This window comes from Clavelina lepadiformis, chromosome 9, assembly GCF_947623445.1.
Source record: "Clavelina lepadiformis chromosome 9, kaClaLepa1.1, whole genome shotgun sequence".
Taxonomy (NCBI): domain Eukaryota; kingdom Metazoa; phylum Chordata; class Ascidiacea; order Aplousobranchia; family Clavelinidae; genus Clavelina; species Clavelina lepadiformis.
The window spans coordinates 1,439,070-1,460,512 of NC_135248.1; the positions used below are offsets into that span (position 1 = coordinate 1,439,070).

Sequence of the window (21,443 nt, forward strand, 5' to 3'; positions counted from 1 at the left end):
CGCTTAAAAAATAGCCTAGTTCTAAATTCTCTTGACCCAAGCATTTTATGAGCATATAATTTTGTGGAAAATACTATGTAATTAAATATCGATGTTAAAACTACTATTGACAGTAGCTATTTTCTTGCACAAAATTGTATGAAACTTAGCACATAAAAGAGTAAGTAAATGAATGCATTTATTCTACATAACGAGAACTATAGGCTTTGTGTTGAAAACAATAAATATTAGTTAAAATATCTCACGACTCATACTGGAAAGTCTCGCCATCAAAATTTGGGTTGCGACCCACTATTTGTGGAGCCCTGGTCTAGCCTACTTACATTTGCATTAAAAAAGAAGTTTTATGACGGATAGAAGCTTGGGCGTTTTGAGAAAATTAAAAATATACATTACCGTATCATTTTATGGTAATCTGCACACTAACGAGACCGAGATTAGCCTACAACAGTCCTAGTCAGTCCTTAGTTTATTCTAAATTTTAGCTGCTGAGTCGCCTTGAAATTTTTTTTATTGTGTTTTGAAACTGAATCATTTACCCGGTTCTTCATGTAAGATACGGAGCAAACAAAACGGCAGAAAGATCATATTTTAATGGGGCTTAATGTGGATGTGTCAAATCAAATCAGTTTTTATTACTCAATTCAATTAAATTTCAATTTGATTTGACGCTTTTTAAAATAATTGGTATTTGTTTGGTACTTGTTTGGTATTTTGTTTACTCAAGCAAGCCAAAAACTAACAAAGAAACAAGTAAAACGTGTCTTCACCACAAACACAACAAAAAGCTGATTTACTTCAAAAGGAAGCTTTTTGGCATAACCCATAAAAAAGACTTTACAAGTTTATCAGTTTCTGGCAAATTTACCATCTCTTCAGTGTTTATGACTAAATCAAACTGCTATTTTACAGAAGTGTTGTTTATCGGATCATTTATTTTGGAAGCATACTGTATCGCGGATCTTGCATGCGTGCATTCACTGCATTGTGAATTCGTTGTACCATGTTTTTGTATACATCGGCAGCCGCAGTAACCTAATGTATTATAACATATATAGGCTAGTTAAAGAGTAATTTTCAAGAACCATTTCCACTTCTGCATCAATTCGAGAAGGTACACAGTAAGAGTAACACGAAATTAAGCAAGGAAAAATAAGTATCGCTACATTGAACGACGAGTATGTTACATATTTAACAGTTAATTTTTGATGGTAAATAAACTACTTAAGGTAAATATAACGATGTATACGTAGCGTTTTTATTTTATAAGCTAAATTTATATATCTGTTTTATTATGAAATTTTTACTATTTTAATACTTTGACGTAAGGCTAGGTTAAGGCGATATTACAGTGTTACGTGGTTCTTCTTTCATGCCTGCGGCGTGCAAAATGTCTCCTCGAATTTGTCACCAGCATAGGTTATAGGGCTAGTTGTTTACCAGTTTTATAGAACAGAACAGAACCTCAGGCAAAGGTTTGTACCTGCTCGAAATAGTCCTGAAAATTTCGGATTTTGATGTCATCATTTCAGTAGATTATTTATAGCTTGGCTTTCACAACAATCTTATCGCAGATTTAGACTCTGTAATAATATTTAACCTACATGGCACATAGTAACCTAGCATAGTAACAAGTACCAATCAGCCAGATTGGAAAGTAGGGCAGTTTTTAACGACACATCATGCATGTAGAGACGCAAATTTTGCGGTGTTGGCGTGCACCAAAGCCTTAATTCTTTGTTTATTTATTATAAATTGGCGTTCAAACAACAAACTTTTTTTTGTATGTTTATGGTGTGAAGATAAAAATACGGGGATCTAGTGTAGAAGTGCACAACCACAGGATGCATTTGTGTACCAGGCCCCAGTTTCTCAAATTATAAGGTCATTTGGTTGTTCACTCCTGCACTAGACCCAAATTCGGCGTACACATTGATAAACCTCGTGCATAAAGCTGCCACACTTCCTACTATGGCCAATCAGATGATTTCTGTAGCATGTTTTGATGTAGCCGTTCAGTAACTCAGTATTTGCAGGTTCTAAGAATTATGTATTTTTATTGAATCTTTCAGTTTGTGTTGATCACAGGAGCTGGTGCAATAATAGGTAGTTTGTTTCGTTGTTTGATGTTTATAGATTGAGTTTATCGCATGTATGCTTTACATTGGCTACTTATTAAATCAGTAACTGCTCTTCATTGCAAAGTACGTTTATGAAGTTAAAGAAGCATCTGTTACTTGAAACCTTTGTTGCTTTTTATCAGGTTAGGGATGCATTAAACCATGGAAACTGTCGTAATAGCTGCAGTAAGTATTTTAGCAGTGGTCTTCATCGCGTCTTTTGGAAGTTTAATTTTTATCTGCTATCAGAAGTACAAACAAAAACGGCAATCCTTACTTGCGGACGATGGAAGCAACTTGAGCCAAACAGTATTAATGTTTGACGACACTGCAGTTGATAATTCGTCTAGCAATTTGGAATTGGGAGCTGTAATAACTTGTGATGACGGAACGATTCGCCAGTTATTGGAGACAGAAGCTTGGGCCAATGATGTCCATGGTGTCATTCCCCATTGTATTGGAATTCTCAAGATGTGCCGAGAAGTCACCGAGAAACTTCTGACCGTTGCCATGGATAGAAATCAAAAAAATATCCACCCATCTCACATGTCTGAGATAGTGATTGTAGCAAAGTGTATTTCACCTCGTGTGGATGATGTGATGCGTTCAATCTCTCCTCCAATTGACGCCGAACATCTCGAAGCAAGATCAGCGGCATTAATTTACTCAGTACAGCATCTTGCTTTGCTCGTGCGTAATGCTTGGCAATCACCAACTTCCCTAGACTGGATCGACGCTGCTCTGGATAACATGTCTCAACATCTAAAGATCCTGCGAAGTGCAAACCTCAATAATCTTCCCGAACCTGATGCCATGAAAACAGCCCAAGAAGATACTGATAATGATAGCAAGCTGGATGACGACAATCTCGATACACTGCAACCACCAACAAGCCAAGAAAGTTCCCAACTTTAAATACCTCCATCGATGAAATATTTGTTTTTATCTGTGATTTAAATGTTCAATAAGTGTCCTATCATGTGTACATTTTTGACGATGAACATCATAGCATGTTAATAAAGTGTAAACTTAATATTGTTACTATATCCATTACCTTAAGATGTCTTGCCTTAACAGAACTTGTATATATATAACAGATATGTTGACCACAGTATTTGTGTTAGAATGATTTATATGAATTACACATTTTATTCTTCCTACGCTAATTTAATTTTGTTTCAATCAAAGCTGGTGCTTAATAAGTGCAATTGACAGGTGCATGATTGCATGTTTACCCAAATTGGTGGTTTAAGATTTGGGATTTTAATGGCTTTGAGATTAGTACACTACAAGGCTGTATTTGGTGAAGAGTTCGTAAACATTTTCGTCATATATATATAATTAGTATTTTTATATGCCAACTCTTTTGAATAGTGCAATTGCAGTTTCATTTGATCGTACTCTGTTGTTAAATATTGTCTAATTGCAGTTCACTACGTGTTAGTATCAGTACCATATGTAACCGTCTTCTTGTCTGTTAATATGTAACTTTATTCTTTTCTGTATGTATCATTTGCAGAACATAATAACTGCGTTTTAGCAATAATAACATTGTTTATTTTTTCCGATTTGCCGTTTTGGACAGGATTCCTTACTATGTCACAGTTTCACAGGACAAATTTCTGGTGGGAATTGCATATCAATGAGTTAAGGACATAGAAGTTGCATTTTGAATTTATAGAATACCAGTAAAATAGGTGTTAGATTTGTTCAAGGCCTGTTTTATGAGCGCAATGAAATTCTGTATAGCTTCTGTAAAATGCCACACTGAAATGGGAAGCAGAAATTGTAGAAGATTTATTGACACAAGAATTTATATGCAAGAGAAAAATCCATGCAAATATGACATTACCCCAAATACTGTTGTTTGAGGTAGCACGTGAAGTTTAAAAGAATGTACACCTGGAGCAATCACTACCACGCCTCCACAATAAACCTGTATATGGTGCTTAAAAGAGACGGTGCAAAAACGTAGCACCCTACAAAAAGTACAAGTATGCCTGAGCTAGTTTGAAAATGTGTTCTGCAAAATAGCACATTTTGGGAAGGACCTTTGTACAGCATAGCGCTTTGCCAGCGCTAAGGAGAACAAAAGTTGTTTTCAGGCAGTGCATATGCAATTTATTCAGAGCCCTAAATTTTTTAAATGAAGGTCAGCAATTAAACAATTAGGCAACCGTGTTAAAATCAATGGTAATTTCTACAGTTGCCATACAAATATGATAACTTTTCAAGTTACAGAACACAATTGTTTTGGTTTAGCTAATACAGAATTTAGCGACCATGCAGTCTTGGAAGGTACGTTCCCTGAGAGACGAAGAGCAGCAGAGTACGGTAACTGACAAAGACATGGTTTTCCAAACTTGGCATCAAACAAAACATGTAACAAAAGTCTACGTTGGAGACAAATATTAAAACTATAAACTCCGCTTAACAACGGCGAAGTGGACGTTAAAATGCATCGACTGAGAGTACTTTAGCAAGTTCAAATTTTTCCACTGGAATATTAATTCATATAACCCCTCGCCAAGTGTGACTACAAAAAATTCATTACAACAGTTACTCACAGATATGTTTTCGCTACACACTGTATAAAGTGATACACATCCGTACATTACTTTAACGTTGTTCGTCTTTCACGCTGAACAGCATACAGTAAAAGTAATGAACACGCTCGTCTTTTAATTGCTGTGCGCTCGGCGCGTCTTATAGAAAAAGGGTTGAGGTACGCAGGTTTTGAGGCTAAAAATACTCCGGAGGTAAGTTATTGGGCTGAGGTAGAAACTGGCGAGTGTTCAGGTGCTCTGCTGCTGGCTGATCGCTCTGAATCAGCCGATTCACCGCGGGAGCTGCTATCCCGTTTCACGGGGCAATCGATGACTAGGTGCTCGACCGATTTGCAGTGATGACACCGCTTTGGAAGAGGTGGATAGTGGCACTCTTTGGCGTGATGACCGGCTTCTTGACAGTTGAAACATCTAATAATAAAAATAATAACATGCTAAACCACTTCTGAAGTAATCAGTAATCATTCAACTAATGTAGACGAGACAAAACTCTGATAAGAAAAGTTTGATTGAAATCATTCTGCTAGAGGGCGTACGCGGTTTAAAATGAAAGACATGTTGATCACGGCACATGATACTTACAAGCAAGGTTGATAGTTTCAGAGCCAAATATCACAGAGTTTTTAAAAATAGCCAGGCTTCGAAACTAATAAATTTCTTTTTTCGCTGTGTTAGCTACTTGTGCGAATTTAGGATAATTACAGTATGACTTAAGAAAAATCATCCCTCAGAGCATTGCCGCTTTTTCCTGTTCGTGGATTGTCTTTTTTGACCAGTCGACAGGGAGGTTAACACCATACTTTTCGCTTCCCACAGTAAAAAATAAGTAATACTACTGCTAATTTGACAACTTTTACATCGCTGCTTGTTTAGCTCTGTAGTTGACTATTCCTCTTCCCTATCGGCATTATGTCTAGCCCGAGTGGTTGCCAAGCCGGTTCACGAGCATTTACCTGAGTTTGGAACACAAAGTGGACATTTCAGCTGGAATTCGTACAACTGTTTTCCCCACACTGCCACTCGCAACAGCATAATATACCACGGTGCAATATACCGTAATAAGCCAGCTTTTTCAACTACAAATGGAAATGCCACTCTCAGGAATTTTCGTTGTTGCCCTATGGGCTTCATAAGCTACCAGTATTAGTAACTTGAAAATAGTTACTTTGATGCAAAAATAACCTACTTCGCGTGTAAGCCTCCAAGAAAATTGATCTCGTTTCGGGCTTTTAAGAGCCATCTTATAAGTTTATAGATTAAACAATTTAGCTTTTTTTCAAAGTAAGATTTGGCTTTGAGAGAAATTATTTTTCAACCACCCCTACTATTTACTACTAACTACTATTACTATACTTACCAGCTATTTCATTTAGTCAACTATAGGCTTACTGTGTTTTAAGCATAATCTAAGACACACTTCGCGAGACTGTAATAACGAACGCCAGCCAGTGTGTTTCTCTGCCGAAAGAGATCAGCGGAGTAGCTAGTACTAGTAGCCTCCCAACATTCTTGCGACTTCAATTACTAATTACGATAGCAAACTTTCGATCGCAATTCTGGCATGGCGTGGGATTGCGTTGTTGTAGAAAAGAAAGGATTTTTTAAAATTTTAGCTGTAAACCACGGCCCGTTACTTTCCGTCAACATTTTACTGGTCTGTACGCGTAAAAACGGTAAAAACCGCTATGATTAGTCTTGGTTTTATTGAGTTTGTAATGGAATGGTTGATTTATCGTTACTTATCCTGTAAGGATGATCACTTCAATTACAATGTTTGTCTGTTGAATTGTAGTCCTCGATAATAAATGAGTCTCAGGTCGTTGTTTCGCTTCTCTTAATCTTAGAATCAATTGTACACCTCGACAACTGTATAATCTGGTTATATTGAAGTTTCATTGAACGAATAAATCAAGATAGAACATTGTGACAGCAACAGCACAAAGACATGTTGCGGCGTTGAACGTAGAAACCAAAAGGGGCTTAATAAATCAAAATGCACGCACAGTAAGAGGGAAGCATCGATTACGTCACGCAGTGTTATGCTTCGCTGATTCGATAGACGAGAATTCTATGTCGTACACAATTTTATATTATATTAATTGATATATTTATCACAAGTTAAATGACATGACAAATTTTATTTTACTTTGGCAGCCATTTTACCGGAAAAAATGGAGCAGTCGAATCTGATTTTTACAGTTCCTTATTAACCTAAATTAAATCTTATAACATTATACAGTAGTAACTTTTCGCTTACCTAACCTAAATCTAACTCCAACAAAACCTTAAATCAACTTTTTACATACCCATTCTCCTAATGGCCTAACCTAACCGCCTATCTTTAACAATGGGCTACGCCACCTACATATGATGAAATAGTCACTTCGTTATTTTTATGCATGACATGATTTTAGCTGCGTGTTTTTTTTTCTGGAAGTACTTTGTGTCACTCCATGATAAATAAAGCAACGGGTAAAGGACGTCAGTAGGGAAAGTTCAATACTACACGACCAGTCTTGACAATAGCCTGTAACTGCTATATGCTTCAGTAACAGCCTTGCTTTTTCAACTGGAGATTTGTTGGAAAATTAGCGTAGTTTGCTTGAAACGAGCTCTACAACATGTGGAGAAAGAAAGTAAACACAGCGGAAACAGAAGAGCAGTCGCAAGGTAGTTAAAGTTTAATAAGTTTAGTTTAAGTTAAGAGTTTAATGGGCGGAATTGACTCATTGGGAATTTGAGCGACATAGGCATATTGGCCATTTACCAAGATCCCTTGCGAAAGACATCGCTGAAGAATTGGCCGCCAAAAGTCGCCCGGGCTTTCTGAAGCAGACGTGCAGATCTACTGTGGTCAGTGGGTCTCGGTTAAATGGTCTGCGCTCCAGTCGTCTTGTAACTAATCACGACTACTTCACCCTTCATTAACAGCTGTAGTCTACTGGGACCGTACTCTTTACCTATACTTGTGGTAACCAATCACCGTCATAACCAGTTCAGTAGCCTAAGTAGGCTCGCTTACCTGTCCGGTCTTTTCTTTCTCTTTGGCTTTCGTTCGCTTCCCTGACAATTTCCGCCATCAGCTCCGCAAACCTTATGTGCCTCGAGCCCTAATGAGGAAGTCTTGTACCAGATCGTTACTTTTTCTCCTTCTCCCAGACTCCGAAAGCCGGACATCTGAATCACGGACTATAAAACAAAGCAAAAAAAAGTCAAGCCAAAGTGTAGGCCTACAGAGTACTCAACGTGAAACAAAACTTGCATCATAAAAATATTGAACAGATCTAGCCTACCCTGCCAGAAAAATAAGCGGCCAACAAGTTTCCAGGAACTACTATTAGGTAGGCATAGTTAGGCTAATACTGTATTTAATCTAAACTTTAGAAAAATTGTATGATTATGCATGTACATTTAAAACCACAACATAAGGAAAATATCAAGAACCTTTTCCTAAATTTTACTTTGCCTGATGCCTTCTACAAAGTAGAACTTAATTGTTAGTTTTTCTGAAAGGAGATTATCAATTCCTATAACAAAGTACCTTGTAGCTAAGTAATGAGCATGTTGAAACCCATGTTTGATGTTGTAATGTTTGCCAACTGTTAGGCGTTTGTTGTAATTTAGAAGTTTTTTCAGAAAAGAACTGTGTAGACTCCATCAATTTTATTTTTAATTTGTTACATGATCGACGGAAAATGGTCATGTGAGTCATCTTATATATACTTTTTGTGTTGATTCATGGCGAAGTGTTCGACTAGCACGATCCTGAAACAGGAAACCCTTAGAAGTATTGCTTGTTTTACTACAGGCCTGAAATCATCACCGTTGAAAGTCCAGTCGTTTGCGGTCACGCATCGTCAACGCTCCACCACGTGGTCACGACATGACGGGCGTCCATTTTTTTTGCCAGAGCTGGCCTGTAATTCGTAAAGGAATGCGAAATCCCAGCTTTGATTGTTCAATTATATGTCAACAAATAGAGATTTTTGCGGTTTAAATGATTTAAACGGAAAAAAATAATAATCGGTTTCATGATTTTGATGCTCAAGTGCTTCGAACGAAATTTCTTTGATCAAGATGTTCATCTGTCAGTTGCTAGAAATGCAGGTCAGCACGCACACCACTAATACTATCTGACGACGCGATTAACTGCACAACGGGGAAATACGTTTCGTCTAATAATGTCCATCATTCACTAAATATACTCGTTTTGAGGTCAGTGGCCTACACGCAATGCAATTAAGGATGTTGTCCAAAGGATATCCCTGTGCTAAAGTCCAGTAGTCAGCCAAATAAACTGGGCCATTGTTATGACACTGTGCCAATTTTCAAAAACGGACTAATCAGCGATGGCAACAAGAAGGAAAGCAAACATCCAATTTCAAAGAGGTTTAAGTTTGGAGAACTGCCTTGGCAGGTATCAACTTTCTTTGGTAGAGCCTACTGTAGCGTTTTTTCCCATAATAGCCTTATGTGTCACGGAAAACTTTTGCATAGCGAGTTCCCTTGAACACAGGCAATTGTACTGTTGTAAAATTACTGTTTTGTTGCTGCACTTCAATCCAAATGCATTCGGTTGAAACAATATGCGTACAAACTACTAACGATGATTTGTTCATATATTTTGCAGCTGCTGGAAATGCAGGTCAGCACCACTAGAGCTATCTGACAACGCGATTAAGGGCAAAACGGGTGAAATCTTACAATGAAAGCACATTTAAGGTTTCCATAAAAATTATTTTAAAACGTGCAAAAATAAAAGGTACTTAAGTACAATGTTTTCAATCGTACATTTCTCATCAGCATGATATCAATCAAAATCTTTTTTCTAAAACGAATTACCAAGAATTATTGCGGTCGTGTTTTTTTAATTATCTGTTCATCAAACAAAAGCGGCTTTGCATAAATCTATCTCTAAAATCTCGCGCGTTTTCTTTGTGACGTCATCGTAGTGGTGCGCTGCAGGTATTCTCTCGGGTGATTGTCCGCTTTGTAGTGGTGGCACGAAGGGCGTGAGCTGAATACTTACGGCGAGGCTAATACGACTATTCTTGGACGCCCGCGGCCCTGCGAGCTTGGATTAGAATGTTATGAATGGACACACAAGGTCCACAAGTCAAAGCACTACTTTTCAGCATGCCACTTAAAAACTAGAATACGTTTAAATGGTCTAATAACGGAGAGTAAAGTGACCAGCAGCAGTTCAAAAATTGCTTGTCACCCACGAATAGCAACTCTAAATTTGACATCTTGGCCGTTTTAAAAATTTGTTCCGCAACTTTTGCCTATTTTTCTTCTATTTTTTTGTACTTAATTTGCCAAAGGGTAGATGCACATTAAAAAAGGCTTGATTTACTTTATTCTACAAAGCACAACTTCACCGTACTTTCTGGACAAAATTCTAAGCGGAACTGACCTGGTAAACAAAGATATCTTTTTCTTCGTCATCGTCATCATCGGCCCTGTCTGGGGTAACGAACCCGTAACCCTTCGCAGAGTTAAACCACTTGCATGTGCCTAAATAGTTAACAAAATGCAAGCATAAATGTGGGTGAGCGTTAAAATTCGTGCTGTCTAGGCAAATTATCACAGATCACACCAGAAAAGCGGCACACAAGTTTATACAAAAATATTGTTAACATTTGGAAAAAGTATAAATAAGATCGTTATAGTTCTTACGGCAAACAACAGGGCTGTAGCTGTTTATTGGTTTCACGCTAACCGATATCGGCATTAAGTGTTAAGTATTTCTTGTTGAAAGCACTTAACAATATCTCCAAAAGTTTCGCAATGTAACGCTGTTTGTGAATGATTGCGGGGCCCTATAGCTATGAAATATAGAAATTAGTGATTTAATCAAAAGTTGTCGTCAACTACAGTGACACTGGAACGAATGAATAAGATTCGCTTTGTAACGAAATGACATGAGACCGCCATTTTGGCGTCACCGTTGGCGACAAATTATGTTTAAATTATCAGTGCAGTGGCACTTCTTCCCCGCGATGATGGCGGGGAAGGAATGAAACACACATGAATGTGTTCATCAGAAATAACTCTTGAATTTTCGATATTGACACGTTACAGAGAGACCATTAGTGATTCACAAAACAAGGTTTATGACTCACCAAATCTCCTACAAAGCCCCTCCACATCTCCACTGTCCTCGCGTGGTAGAGACTGGCCGTTTTCGTTATCTTTTTCACTTCTGTTTGGGCTCTCGTCGTTGGTCGATTCTGAAAAGCATGAAGTTTTACAATGTATTGGTAATAATCGATTCAAACCGCTTACTTGGAAAACAAGCCCAGAAAATTTCCATTCAAGCCGCTTTATCAGCTACTATGTATCAGGCTGCATTCAGCGCCCTTTCACATAAGGGGCTGTCCCTTGCAAGATTCAATTTAAGATTTAGTAAAAAGGTCACGAGATATTCGTGAGTTCAAACTACGTTACGTCAACTATAAATTACCGATACAATAAACACTAGCGGCGATGATTCACCATTTACCGGATATGTGTGATGTTAATTAATTAGTGAAAAACAACGCTGTTATTGTCACGTATGTTGAATTTTTGTGGGTGAAATTTAAATTATCTGGATGCGAAGGTCTTGTCGTGTTTGCTGTAGTCAACAACAAACTATACTGTGTTGTTGTTGTTTACAAAACGGAAACATAGGCCTACTGGTGGATTGTTGCAGTTTTTTATTTTCAGAATATAAGAGTTTTACTTCACAAAGCATCGCTAAATTGCAAGTGTTTCAGGTTTTTACTAGTTTTATTTGAGTGTACAAACACTCAAGGAACGTGGTCCAGGCGAAAGCTAAAGTGCTGATGTCTCAGGTTCGGGTATTCGGCATTAGATTTCTCATGGCAAGTTAATTAAATGTTTTTGGGCCATCGCGCACTACCACAGAAATTAATAGGTCACACACAACGCTGAAAAGGCATTTTGCCGAAATTCAATCAGATCCACCGATAGGTTAAAATATGTAAGCTGCCACTTTTCTCAAATTTAGGCTTTGCTGACAACCGCCATAGATAAGAATCGCACTTATGACAATTTCTTCGATCTATTCCGACAACCTGTTCAAACTACTGATTACGGTATTACCAAGCTATGAAAGAAATTACATTTTAATAGATACTAATGAGAAGAGCAATGATGTTTTTACATAACTTCTCAAAAACAACGTGTTTGATCTGCAGGGCGTGCTCTGCCGAATACCATATTACGAGTCATATCACAAGGCCCGTGATCATAATGTGGCAGCAGTAGAAAAAACAAACACACAGCGTCAATTAAATTTCTTTTAAATTAGCCTGTTGTAATATTTCAAAGAACGACAAAGAGAAAGCCATGAGATAAAATTAAAATATATAACGAGCAATAACTTCCTTGAAATTTAAAAGCGCATATTTCAGTGAAATTAAATTCCTTTACTCTTATTTTTAAAGTAAATTTGGAATAAGTAAAGTTCTAGTCCATTAATCAAGCAGTTTCTTGTAGCCAGGAACCTAGTTTACTATAAAACCTGGGTGGGGACAAACTTGGTGTGGTATGCATTGGAAGTTACAGAATACACTTCCAATTGTGATAAACTACGATATAATTGTTCAAAAGCTGAAGGGGACTTGTACACCACACCTCTCAAAACAAATCCTTTTTTGTAGCAATGTTCTACTTTCTTGAATTGGAGCAAAAGTATTAAAATAAAAGTTACTAAACAATTTAAAACTTTAATTGTCAAAGTTGATGAAAAAGTTGAAATTGGAAGTTTATAGACTGGCAACGGATTAGGTAAACGCAAAATGCTTGAATAAAAACCTGTTAATTCTATGAATGACGCTTCTGAGTTCTGCGCTTTTCACAAGGAAATTGATTGTGCAAGGCACAAAAACAGCCCTTTAAATTTTACTTTACCTGATAATTAATTTCTATTGGAAATTAAGTTATTCAATTTTCCAGAAGGTCGTCGATAATAATTTTGTATAATGGCTGATAAAAAAAATAATGCTACAGTTTTAAAAGAACAAGCAGTCCCAGAATGTAAATAAAAAGATTAAATGTGGACATGGCCAAGAGCTATCGATACATTTCTTGCCAGCATTAGCTAAGTTGGCTAAATACAGCTTCAAACCGGTCAACAACAGCAACTTTTGCTTCAGAATAACAAGGCAGAAACAGAATTTAACGCGATCGCTACACTTGGTTAGTGAGTCACCTGTATATCTAGGTCAAGTACCGAATTTCAAAAATAAAAATTATTTTCTTTTACCATTTGCAGTTAAAAGTCATTCACGAATTTATAAGAGGTTATGTAAAATGTAAATATTATATCCAAGCAAAAAATAAATCCAGAAATATCATTTCTCAAACAACTTGACTTTTTCCTTAATTTCCCATTAAACCATGAAGCAGAATATCATGCTTTTGATAACCCAGCGGTTTCTTGCCTCAAAAACTGAACGAACCAACGGGTCCCAACCTTAATTCCAACGATGCAATAAGAATTCCAAATAAGTATTCTAGGCGATTTTAAATCAGTTTATAATACTAACGTCCAAACTAACCTACCCAGCACGGCCACAAATTTATCGGGAAACTTTGGAATTATCGAGAAAGTTCTCATTTTTATCAGATTATCTTTTATGCGTTGGGATTTCTGTATAATTGTACCGCTGGGTTCTCGTTACAACGGCTAAGAAAGCATGTGACGCAAGGATAAAAATTTATTTGACTCTTTTCGGAGTGAACAGACCACTTGCAAGTAAAAATGACGTCATAAACACTAGGGTGAGGAAACCTTTTAAAACTTGATTGATTGCCTCTTCATAAATCAACTTTTACTTTGCTTTACAAATTGGAAAATTACAATCGCAACTTTTTACAAGGCAAAGTGGTGTACAAAAGCGACCAGTAACAGTTTACCCTATATAGGCACAGTAGTGAAGACGTGAAAAACGTTTCTCGAATTGAAGAAATTATGTAAGATTTAAATCTAAAAACCTAAGCTGGCAGCAGGTTAAAACCTGAACCAAAACCCAAAAACCTGCTGCTACCCTGCAAAAACAATTGTATATTTATCATATGTAAAACAACTTGCAAAATGACAGTCGGGTGGACGCACGTAAAAAGCAGTGATCAACGTAAAAAAAACTAAAGAAAGGAAGTTCAAATGAAGTAAATAACAAGCAAATGAAAAATATCTTACCAGACGCCATGCCCTCTGTGGCCAGCCCAGCTCAGTGGAAACCTTGCAGCAGTTAATACAAACAACTGTTTTTATTTCGTACAAATGAATGATATTTTGAGGAATGATATGAAAACGTCATTCCGATCCCCCAACTGGCAGCTTGAAAAAGAAAAAAAAATTATTTTAATGAAGCAACCTCTGTTATAGCTCAATTTGACACTAAACTACAGTTCGCTTGGTTCTATGACTTTGCGAACAGTTGCAACTAAGTTTCAAAACGAAGCAGCTCGTCTCCCCATTAACTAAAACATTTCAGTCCATTTCTAGACAACTAGAGTAAAATAGAGTTAGATCGACTCTCTGACTCTTCATAAATTGCAATCTCGGCTGTCGTCAGCGATTCTGTGCTTAATATTTATGGCTGTGGAACATACATGAAGTCTTTATAGTGTTATTGTAAAAATAAGGAAAACTTTACAATAAAAACTTCACTCTTATCAACAAGTGTACTTTAAAATATAACACTCAAAGAAACAAACGATAAATTAAATAAGGGTTATTGAAAGCGTTTTTGTCTTCTGACATCAAATGAAGATTTAATGACAAGGAAAACCGAGATCATTAGCGCCGTATGGAAATTGTTTCAAACAAAGCTAATACCGAGCAACTCTGGCAATATCAAGCCGGTACAGTTGCTCAAAAGTGACGGAAAAGTTGGCTCAGCAACCTGCTAATCTGGCAGCATTCAAACAATTCCAGAAACTTCGCAAAGAATTCTTTGATGTCACATTTGCGTTCGCTACAAAAATCCCTAGACAAATCTCCAACTAAATGTAGCTTTGTTAAATCAGTCTTGGCAAAAATAGACACTAACAAACACGTACGTGGCAATACATTTCAAAACCATTTCTTAACTTCATCTCGGCTTGCAAAATGAGCAAGTTGTAAAATTAAGACTGCACATCTAAATATAGATTTTGTGGTTCACGACAATGCCAAGTTTATAAACTGCAACCAATTAAACTAACGTCGTGTAGGCGCTTGCGTCAATTCTGTACCAAAATAAATTAGTTTCAGATCACTGAAAACTCCTTCGAATTTACACAATTCCTGATTAAGCCGAACACTTCAGATTTCATAGAAATCAACCCGCAAACTTTTGTCGAAACAAAATGGTCTGTGAGGGGAATGCGGCAATGCCTGCATGCAGCATAGCACGTGGTCGAGATGAAGAATGGAAAGCGGGACAGTTTTCGTGTTTGCTTCGTCGCGTGTTGAAAGCAGCATCTTTAAGCACTCTACCGCCATTTTGGTGCTACAATTAGGTTACGATGTCAACTCTTCGAAAACTGCTAACTGAACAAATGCACAACCGTATAGCAAAAAACAACATTAAACATACAAAGGACGACAAACCAGTAACAAAAGATTTGTTATCAAATATTTTCATGTTTTTAATGCTTTAATGCCCAACATAATACAACCAGAAAAAGGAAAACAGCAAAGCGAACGTTAAGAAAAGAATATCGAATGTTCTGAAATATATTTCCTATGACTCATCTCAATCGCAACAAAAACTGTCCACCCAGTAGCTTGCCAGCAGCAAACTCCCTATCTTGATTACACTGCTGCCTTGTTCTACGTCAGCACCGCCCAACTGCTGGTCATTCGCTTCGCTGTAAACATTCCATTGAGGCAATCGTAGTAGATCACTTTGCGTCATCAAGCTGTCAAGTATGACTCATAACAACAAAATGCGATTCTGTTTCTTTCGGATTTTTTTGGACAACTTGCCGGGATACTTCTGGTGCAGCTTCCGCGCCTTTCAAACATTTGCCTTCCCCTCGATAGCGCCTGAAATCCAGCAAACAAGCGCACATGCCGACACAAAGCAACATTCATGCACCCTGAAGCCACGCTTTGACTAAACACTTTTCGCGCCGATTATGACTTATAGTGACATTCGCTGAGATCGCGTTGCAGCCAAACTCAGCAACCCCGCAGCGCCAGCTCGTCGTTGAACGGTGCTTGCAACTTATTTACCTTTTAACCCTCGGCGTAGTAAGAAGTGCGCTAAATTTTCCTTTCTTTTTTCTGCGCTCTGTTTTAACTGACCACCCGCAAACAAGTTGAACGAACAAATAAGATGTTTTCCCTTCTTCATTGGTGAGCTTTCAGGCGAAGCGAACCTTGGTCTAAAGACCTTCTAATAACGGGAACCTATCCCGGCAAAGGGAACGCGGCAATCGCGCTTGTCTCTCTTTTTAGAGCGCTTCGAAGTAGTCGTTTATTTCTTGACCCTGTTCTTTCAGAATAAAACTGGCGCACTACTTGCAAAGGACGCGCGTGTGTGCGCGCGTGTAAGTGTTGTAATGAAAAAACAAAGCGTGTTGACCCTCCCTCCTATTTTGACCGCAAGGCAACGTCACCGGTCATTAAAAAACTGGGTCGGTAACTCCGTAATGGTCACTTCCACAAGTGCTAAAACGATTTAAGTGCGAAAAGAATTGCGGCCACCAAATATAATGCTGTGTTGAAAAATTGTCCAAGTTGCCAAAATATTTTTGACTGAATTAACTTATATGCTACGAAAAACCGGAAAAGCTAAAAACGTATTTAAAGATAAAATCAATTATACTCCCATAAAGTTTGCATTATTTAACAACAACAGAGAATAAAGCAATGGACACTGAATATTTATTTGTTGTTCATGTTGATCATCCAATGTTGATTAAACTAGTCACTGCGGTTTATAACCAAACACTAAATCATAAAACTGATTCTGTGTAACCGGATCAAAAAAATGATCATCAGCGATCGCCAGAACACGACCGAATCGATTAGGCGAGTCCACACTCCACACAGAGATTTCTAGCAAACGGCTTTTACGTTTGGTTAAGTGACGCGAGCGGCCAAACGAGCAAAGTAAAACAAACATAAAAATCGACCATTTGCAGCGAAAACGTTTTGTGTCTAACTAACCTAAGAAAGATGAAAAACTTACACATGCAGAACACGGCTTTTGAGCAACCAAACAGAACTGCTTTTCTGAAATAAATTCGTTGTCATTAGTGCTTATATAATCGCTACTAACCTTGCTACTAAATGAATGCGACTGAACTCAACTCACTATTTGTTTGGTTTGATGACAGCAATAAATAGCCCATGGCCCCCGGATATAGCTGTATTGATTGCCATATTTGTGGGTTACTATTTCACAGAAAAAAAACACACATTTTTTGTTACGTCACAATGGCACGCGCTATGACCCGGGCGCTTTTCCCGCCAATTCCAAGGGCTGTGACGTGGAGATTTTGTTGATAAATTACAGATGACGAGTTTGCACTTTTTGGCGGCTCCACTGAGGGCAGAGAAAAGCGGCCGCCAGTGTCCATATAGGACGTTTAGTAGGTTACCGAGTAGTGAAAAAGACTTCCCACTGTAATAGGAATTTTATCGCAGTGTGTAAAGTTTTGTGCCTCATTGTGCACACAGCGGCGTTGATTGAGCTAAATCGGGCAAACGTTTCGGGAAAACTAATTACTTATTATTATTACTTACTTTGTACATTTAATCACCGGCTTGTGTTTTTAAACCATTTAGATTGACGTGTTTGCATCGACCTGATGCAGGGGTGCTTTGTCCTTGCCTGTAATTGGTTCTGGCCGCCAGCTGCTGAGGACGTATTTACAACAACTCATATCTCAAATGTTGTCTGCACTCGGCAGGTAGCGTTCCTCTGTGACCTCACAATGCGGATTGACGTCTCATTTGTGATGTCAATTTCCGTTGTAGCGACAAGCAGCGTTCTACATGAAAGCATACGCCAAAGCTTATTAGCCGCCGTTAGAGTTTCCTTTTTGAGATCTTCAGTTCCGGGTTATGGTTGCAGCGTGCAGATGACGTAATAACGAAAACAAACAGCTTTTAACGACAATGGTAACGGTGCGAACCCGAAGCACAAACTACTCAATATTATCGCATGTACAGTTGAAAAAAAAAAAAAACGAATGGAGGGAGTTGAGCAATCTCATTTTAATCAACTTGGGGGAGGTCCCATTGAAATACTTACATCGAACAAAACTTACATTTGCGGCAACAATACCGACATAATTCGTGTAAAAGCTGCGTCAGTGTGGGCTGTAGGGTGAAAGGAAATCGATTTTTTATCGATCGAATTGACCAAAGCGTTTTATTGTTGCAAACGAGTTTGTTTGATCCGTTCATTCACCTCTTTTGCTTCGTTTGTTGAATTTAGGAAAAGCAGCTAAAGTTTTCGGTCGATTTTGTCTCGGATCTTATCCGACACGCTCCATATATACTTGCCTACCATTCGCCTGCTACAACTTATTTTATCAACTGTCAATGGTCAACCAATATTGCGTTTTTGTATTTGAAATTTTCTGAAAGCAAATTAGTTCCTCCTGCATTCCAAATTGTCAGCCGATTGTTAAAATGTGTGATAAAATGGTAAATTGTAATATACTGTAGAAGAATGAAAAGTCATCCTTTTATGACCGCAGATTATTACGCAAGATGAATATATTTGGTCCTGGATTCCAAAAATAAGCATGTATGCACCATTTTTGCACATTTACAGACATCTTTGTTTTTTGATATATAGAAGTTATCTGATATGGACAGATTCCTTTGATTGACAGCTTCGTTGTTCTAATATCCTTAAAGTTTCTTCAGGCAAAACGCATTTCTCAATCTGAGATATCCACGAATCACATGCACCAATACATCATTCTTACATGTAAGCTTCGCTTCTATACCCGCAGATATCCTGCAAAACACAGATATTTATGCCCCACACCTGTTTTCAGTACATCAACGGGTTTGGCAAATTTATGTTGTGGTGCTGACAACTAGTGGAAAACGTTAATCAAGTTAATCTCCGCATGTTGGTGCCAGCAAAACAAATATAAGCTATGGCTTTTTTCTAAATACCGAGAAAGAAACTTAACTTAATTTCCTGCCTTTGTTAATGCTGTTTAACGTTTTCCGGTTGATTGAAACTGCTGGTCTAATTGCAATTCTGAAATCTCACGCATCCAGAGTGAATGATATGACGCTGGGTTTTCGACCTGAGCAAAAGCTCGACCATCATTGAATCGCGATTTATTGGAAATCAACAAAAAATCCGAAGATATCTAGAAGCAAAAGCTTAAGCAAAAAATTGCATAGCTGGATTGAGACATAAAATATCTTAATATATCCGGGGTTTGGTTGTCAAGAGCACTCGTAGATATAGAGCGTACAATCTTCAAAACGAGAAAAGCATGCGCCATAATTACGATTCAAAATAAAATACGCCATAAGTTAAAAAACAAAATAAAAAGCGGCATATAAAACGCAAAAAAACACAGCACAGCAGGATGTGCGTTCTTCACGTTCGGAGATAAGTTGATGTTTGGGTTTCTGAGTCTAGAAAACACGAATAATTGTTATCGCCTTTTCTACAGCAACAAAAACTTGTGTTGCAAAAATTAACACACAAAGATTTTAATAAATGAATTCTTATTTTCTCAAGAAATTAATGATAGTGAGTTGCAACTTCTTTTAGGTGGTTGTTATTTTTGTTCTAAATAATTCATATTTCGCGTCTCACAACTTAAAATGGAAACTATACCGACGCTGCGACATTCCGAAAAACACCAACCATTATTTTTACAGGTAAAGATAAATATTAAAATTACAAAATCAATCAACCATTTGATTTTTCCTCATTGACGCGGCGCGGTATATACAGTAGTTTCATGTCGGACTTTAGATCCACTGGAGCAAGAGCAAAATTATTGATGTATGTGGCTGGACGAGCCTTCGACCAGCAGAAATTTGTTCACCTAAATGTTTATCATATTACCACAGCAATTTATTGAAATTAAACCATAGAAATTAGACTAGGTCAAAAACACACCAGCAACTCGATCAACGAATTACATGACAAGGTTGGGACAGAAAATCACCTGCAGTATCTATCTGATCGTGGTTGGTGAACACATTCGCAGGTAATAAACGTATTTGTACGTCCATTACTGAAGAAAGCACAAGCTAATGGTTCAGAGGAAGCACGCCATGAGTTAAAATACCAAAAATATGCATCGGGTGAAAACACAAAAACGCAGTATATATAGGATATGAAGACTTCCCTAGGTTCGACTGCTTCCCGTGACAAATGTTTGTTGTTATTATGCACCATAGCAATGTGTTTTCAGCACCAAAAAAGAGAACATGTTATGTCACCAAACGTTCGTACAGTAGTGTAGGTTTGTGTTGAAGAGAGAGAGAGACCGATACATAAGTATTGACTTGACGATGAACTGACAAATGTTTTTAAACGTAATACTTAAAACTAACCTCGCCCATAAGGTGCAGAAGGCGCAAAAATGTTGAAGTTGTACGCTCAAAAATACCTCGAAATGAACGGCATTCTCACATTTATACGTACAATAACAGCAATCCATGGTGTATTTAGTATATATGATTTCCCATATGATGCTTTTAGTTTTTGTCGGATTTTATGAGTTGTGACCAAAATTCCGTATTGAGTGTGAATTGACAGTGGTGGAAACTGGCCGTTTATGAATTACCGCATGTATTTAAGAAATACGACCTTGTTTAAATTTTGCACTGGCCCAAACTTACTTTCTGGCCCGGGATCCACAATGCGCTCTACATGGCCTTGCTCTCGCTCTACTTGTAAAAATGTCGGACCGTTTAAGTTTGCAAATCCACCCCTGCTTCTGGGTTTCGCCACGTCAGATACACTCTTTCACTCGTGGGGCAACGAAATGATCCTACCTGCTCCGCTTAAAGCTTTTTGCCCCGGCAAATGAGCAGGCCCGTCCACTAAAATCAAGATGCCCCTTTGCTACTGTACTCACACTGCACTTGTACAGTATTTATCCTAATTACAGTAAGGTTTAACAAACATCATTTCACAACTTATGCATAACTGCTTGTTTTAACTGACCACCTGTAAACAAGCGGAACGAAAAAATAAAACGCTTTCCCCCCATTCGGTGGTGAGCTTTCAGACGAAGCGAACGATGATCTAAAAACGTTCTGGAAAAGGGGTCAATGCGAGCTGAGGGAACGCTGCGATCGCGTTTCTCTCTCGTTTTAAAACGCTTTGAAGCAGTCGCTTATTTCTTGACCCTGTTCTTTCAGAAGAAAACTCGCATACTACTTGCAAAGGACGCGCGTGTAAGCATTGTAACAGAAAAACCACGGTAAATATTTAAGAGCGTTTGCTACAGTTAACACACAAATAGTTTTTAAACTTTACGAAAACGAACATGGTCTTTCCGCCCCATAAAAGGCGTGTTTACGCCGCAGGAGAGAATGAAATAGACGTGGTTTCTCTGCAACTCTATATCTTTGTTATCTATTTATCTACACACCTATCTTTGTAAATCAGTCAACTCAGGATGTAATAGGCTGCTTGTATTGACCACGTATATGTCGAGCTTTTATAACTCTGACGGTCGAACCAATAAAACAACTGAAAAATTAATATGAGTTTATCTGACCACATGCGAGTCATTGGCTGCTTCA

The 21,443-nt window shown here is 37.9% G+C and overlaps 2 protein-coding genes and 1 long non-coding RNA gene across 3 annotated transcripts; 2 read left to right on the plus strand and 1 right to left on the minus strand.

Moving 5' to 3' along the window:
- The first annotated feature begins 1,577 nt into the window (after positions 1 to 1,577).
- LOC143470337 (transmembrane protein 98-like) lies at positions 1,578 to 3,683 on the plus strand. Its single transcript, XM_076968397.1, has one exon. The coding sequence runs from the start codon at positions 2,283 to 2,285 to the stop codon at positions 3,033 to 3,035; it is 753 nt and encodes a 250-aa protein (XP_076824512.1). The 5' UTR covers positions 1,578 to 2,282; the 3' UTR covers positions 3,036 to 3,683.
- Positions 3,684 to 3,893: 210 nt separating this feature from the next.
- On the minus strand, positions 3,894 to 14,061 carry LOC143470338 (protein lin-28 homolog). Its single transcript, XM_076968398.1, has 5 exons — positions 13,899 to 14,061; positions 10,813 to 10,920; positions 10,104 to 10,204; positions 7,710 to 7,876; positions 3,894 to 5,098 (listed from the first exon to the last, which is right to left on the minus strand). Exons 1-5 carry the CDS (start codon positions 13,906 to 13,908, stop codon positions 4,885 to 4,887), a joined length of 600 nt encoding a protein of 199 aa, XP_076824513.1. The 5' UTR covers positions 13,909 to 14,061; the 3' UTR covers positions 3,894 to 4,884.
- LOC143470339 (uncharacterized) lies at positions 7,872 to 8,723 on the plus strand. The gene is made up of 2 exons (XR_013119351.1): positions 7,872 to 8,028; positions 8,496 to 8,723. It is a non-coding gene; the product is annotated as an uncharacterized LOC143470339 (long non-coding RNA).
- Positions 14,062 to 21,443: the final 7,382 nt, after the last annotated feature.

Excerpts from the sequence above, each read along its gene's own strand:
- LOC143470338 (XM_076968398.1), bottom strand. Across the intron at positions 10,205-10,812 it reads GGGGCTTTGTAGGAGATTTG|GCACATGCAAGTGGTTTAAC; the intron begins GTGAGTCATAAA and ends TTAACTATTTAG. Across the intron at positions 5,099-7,709 it reads AGAAAGAAAAGACCGGACAG|ATGTTTCAACTGTCAAGAAG; the intron begins GTAAGCGAGCCT and ends TTTTATTATTAG.
- LOC143470337 (XM_076968397.1), top strand. The coding sequence starts at position 2,283 with ATGGAAACTGTCGTAATAGCTGCAGTAAGTATTTTAGCAGTGGTCTTC.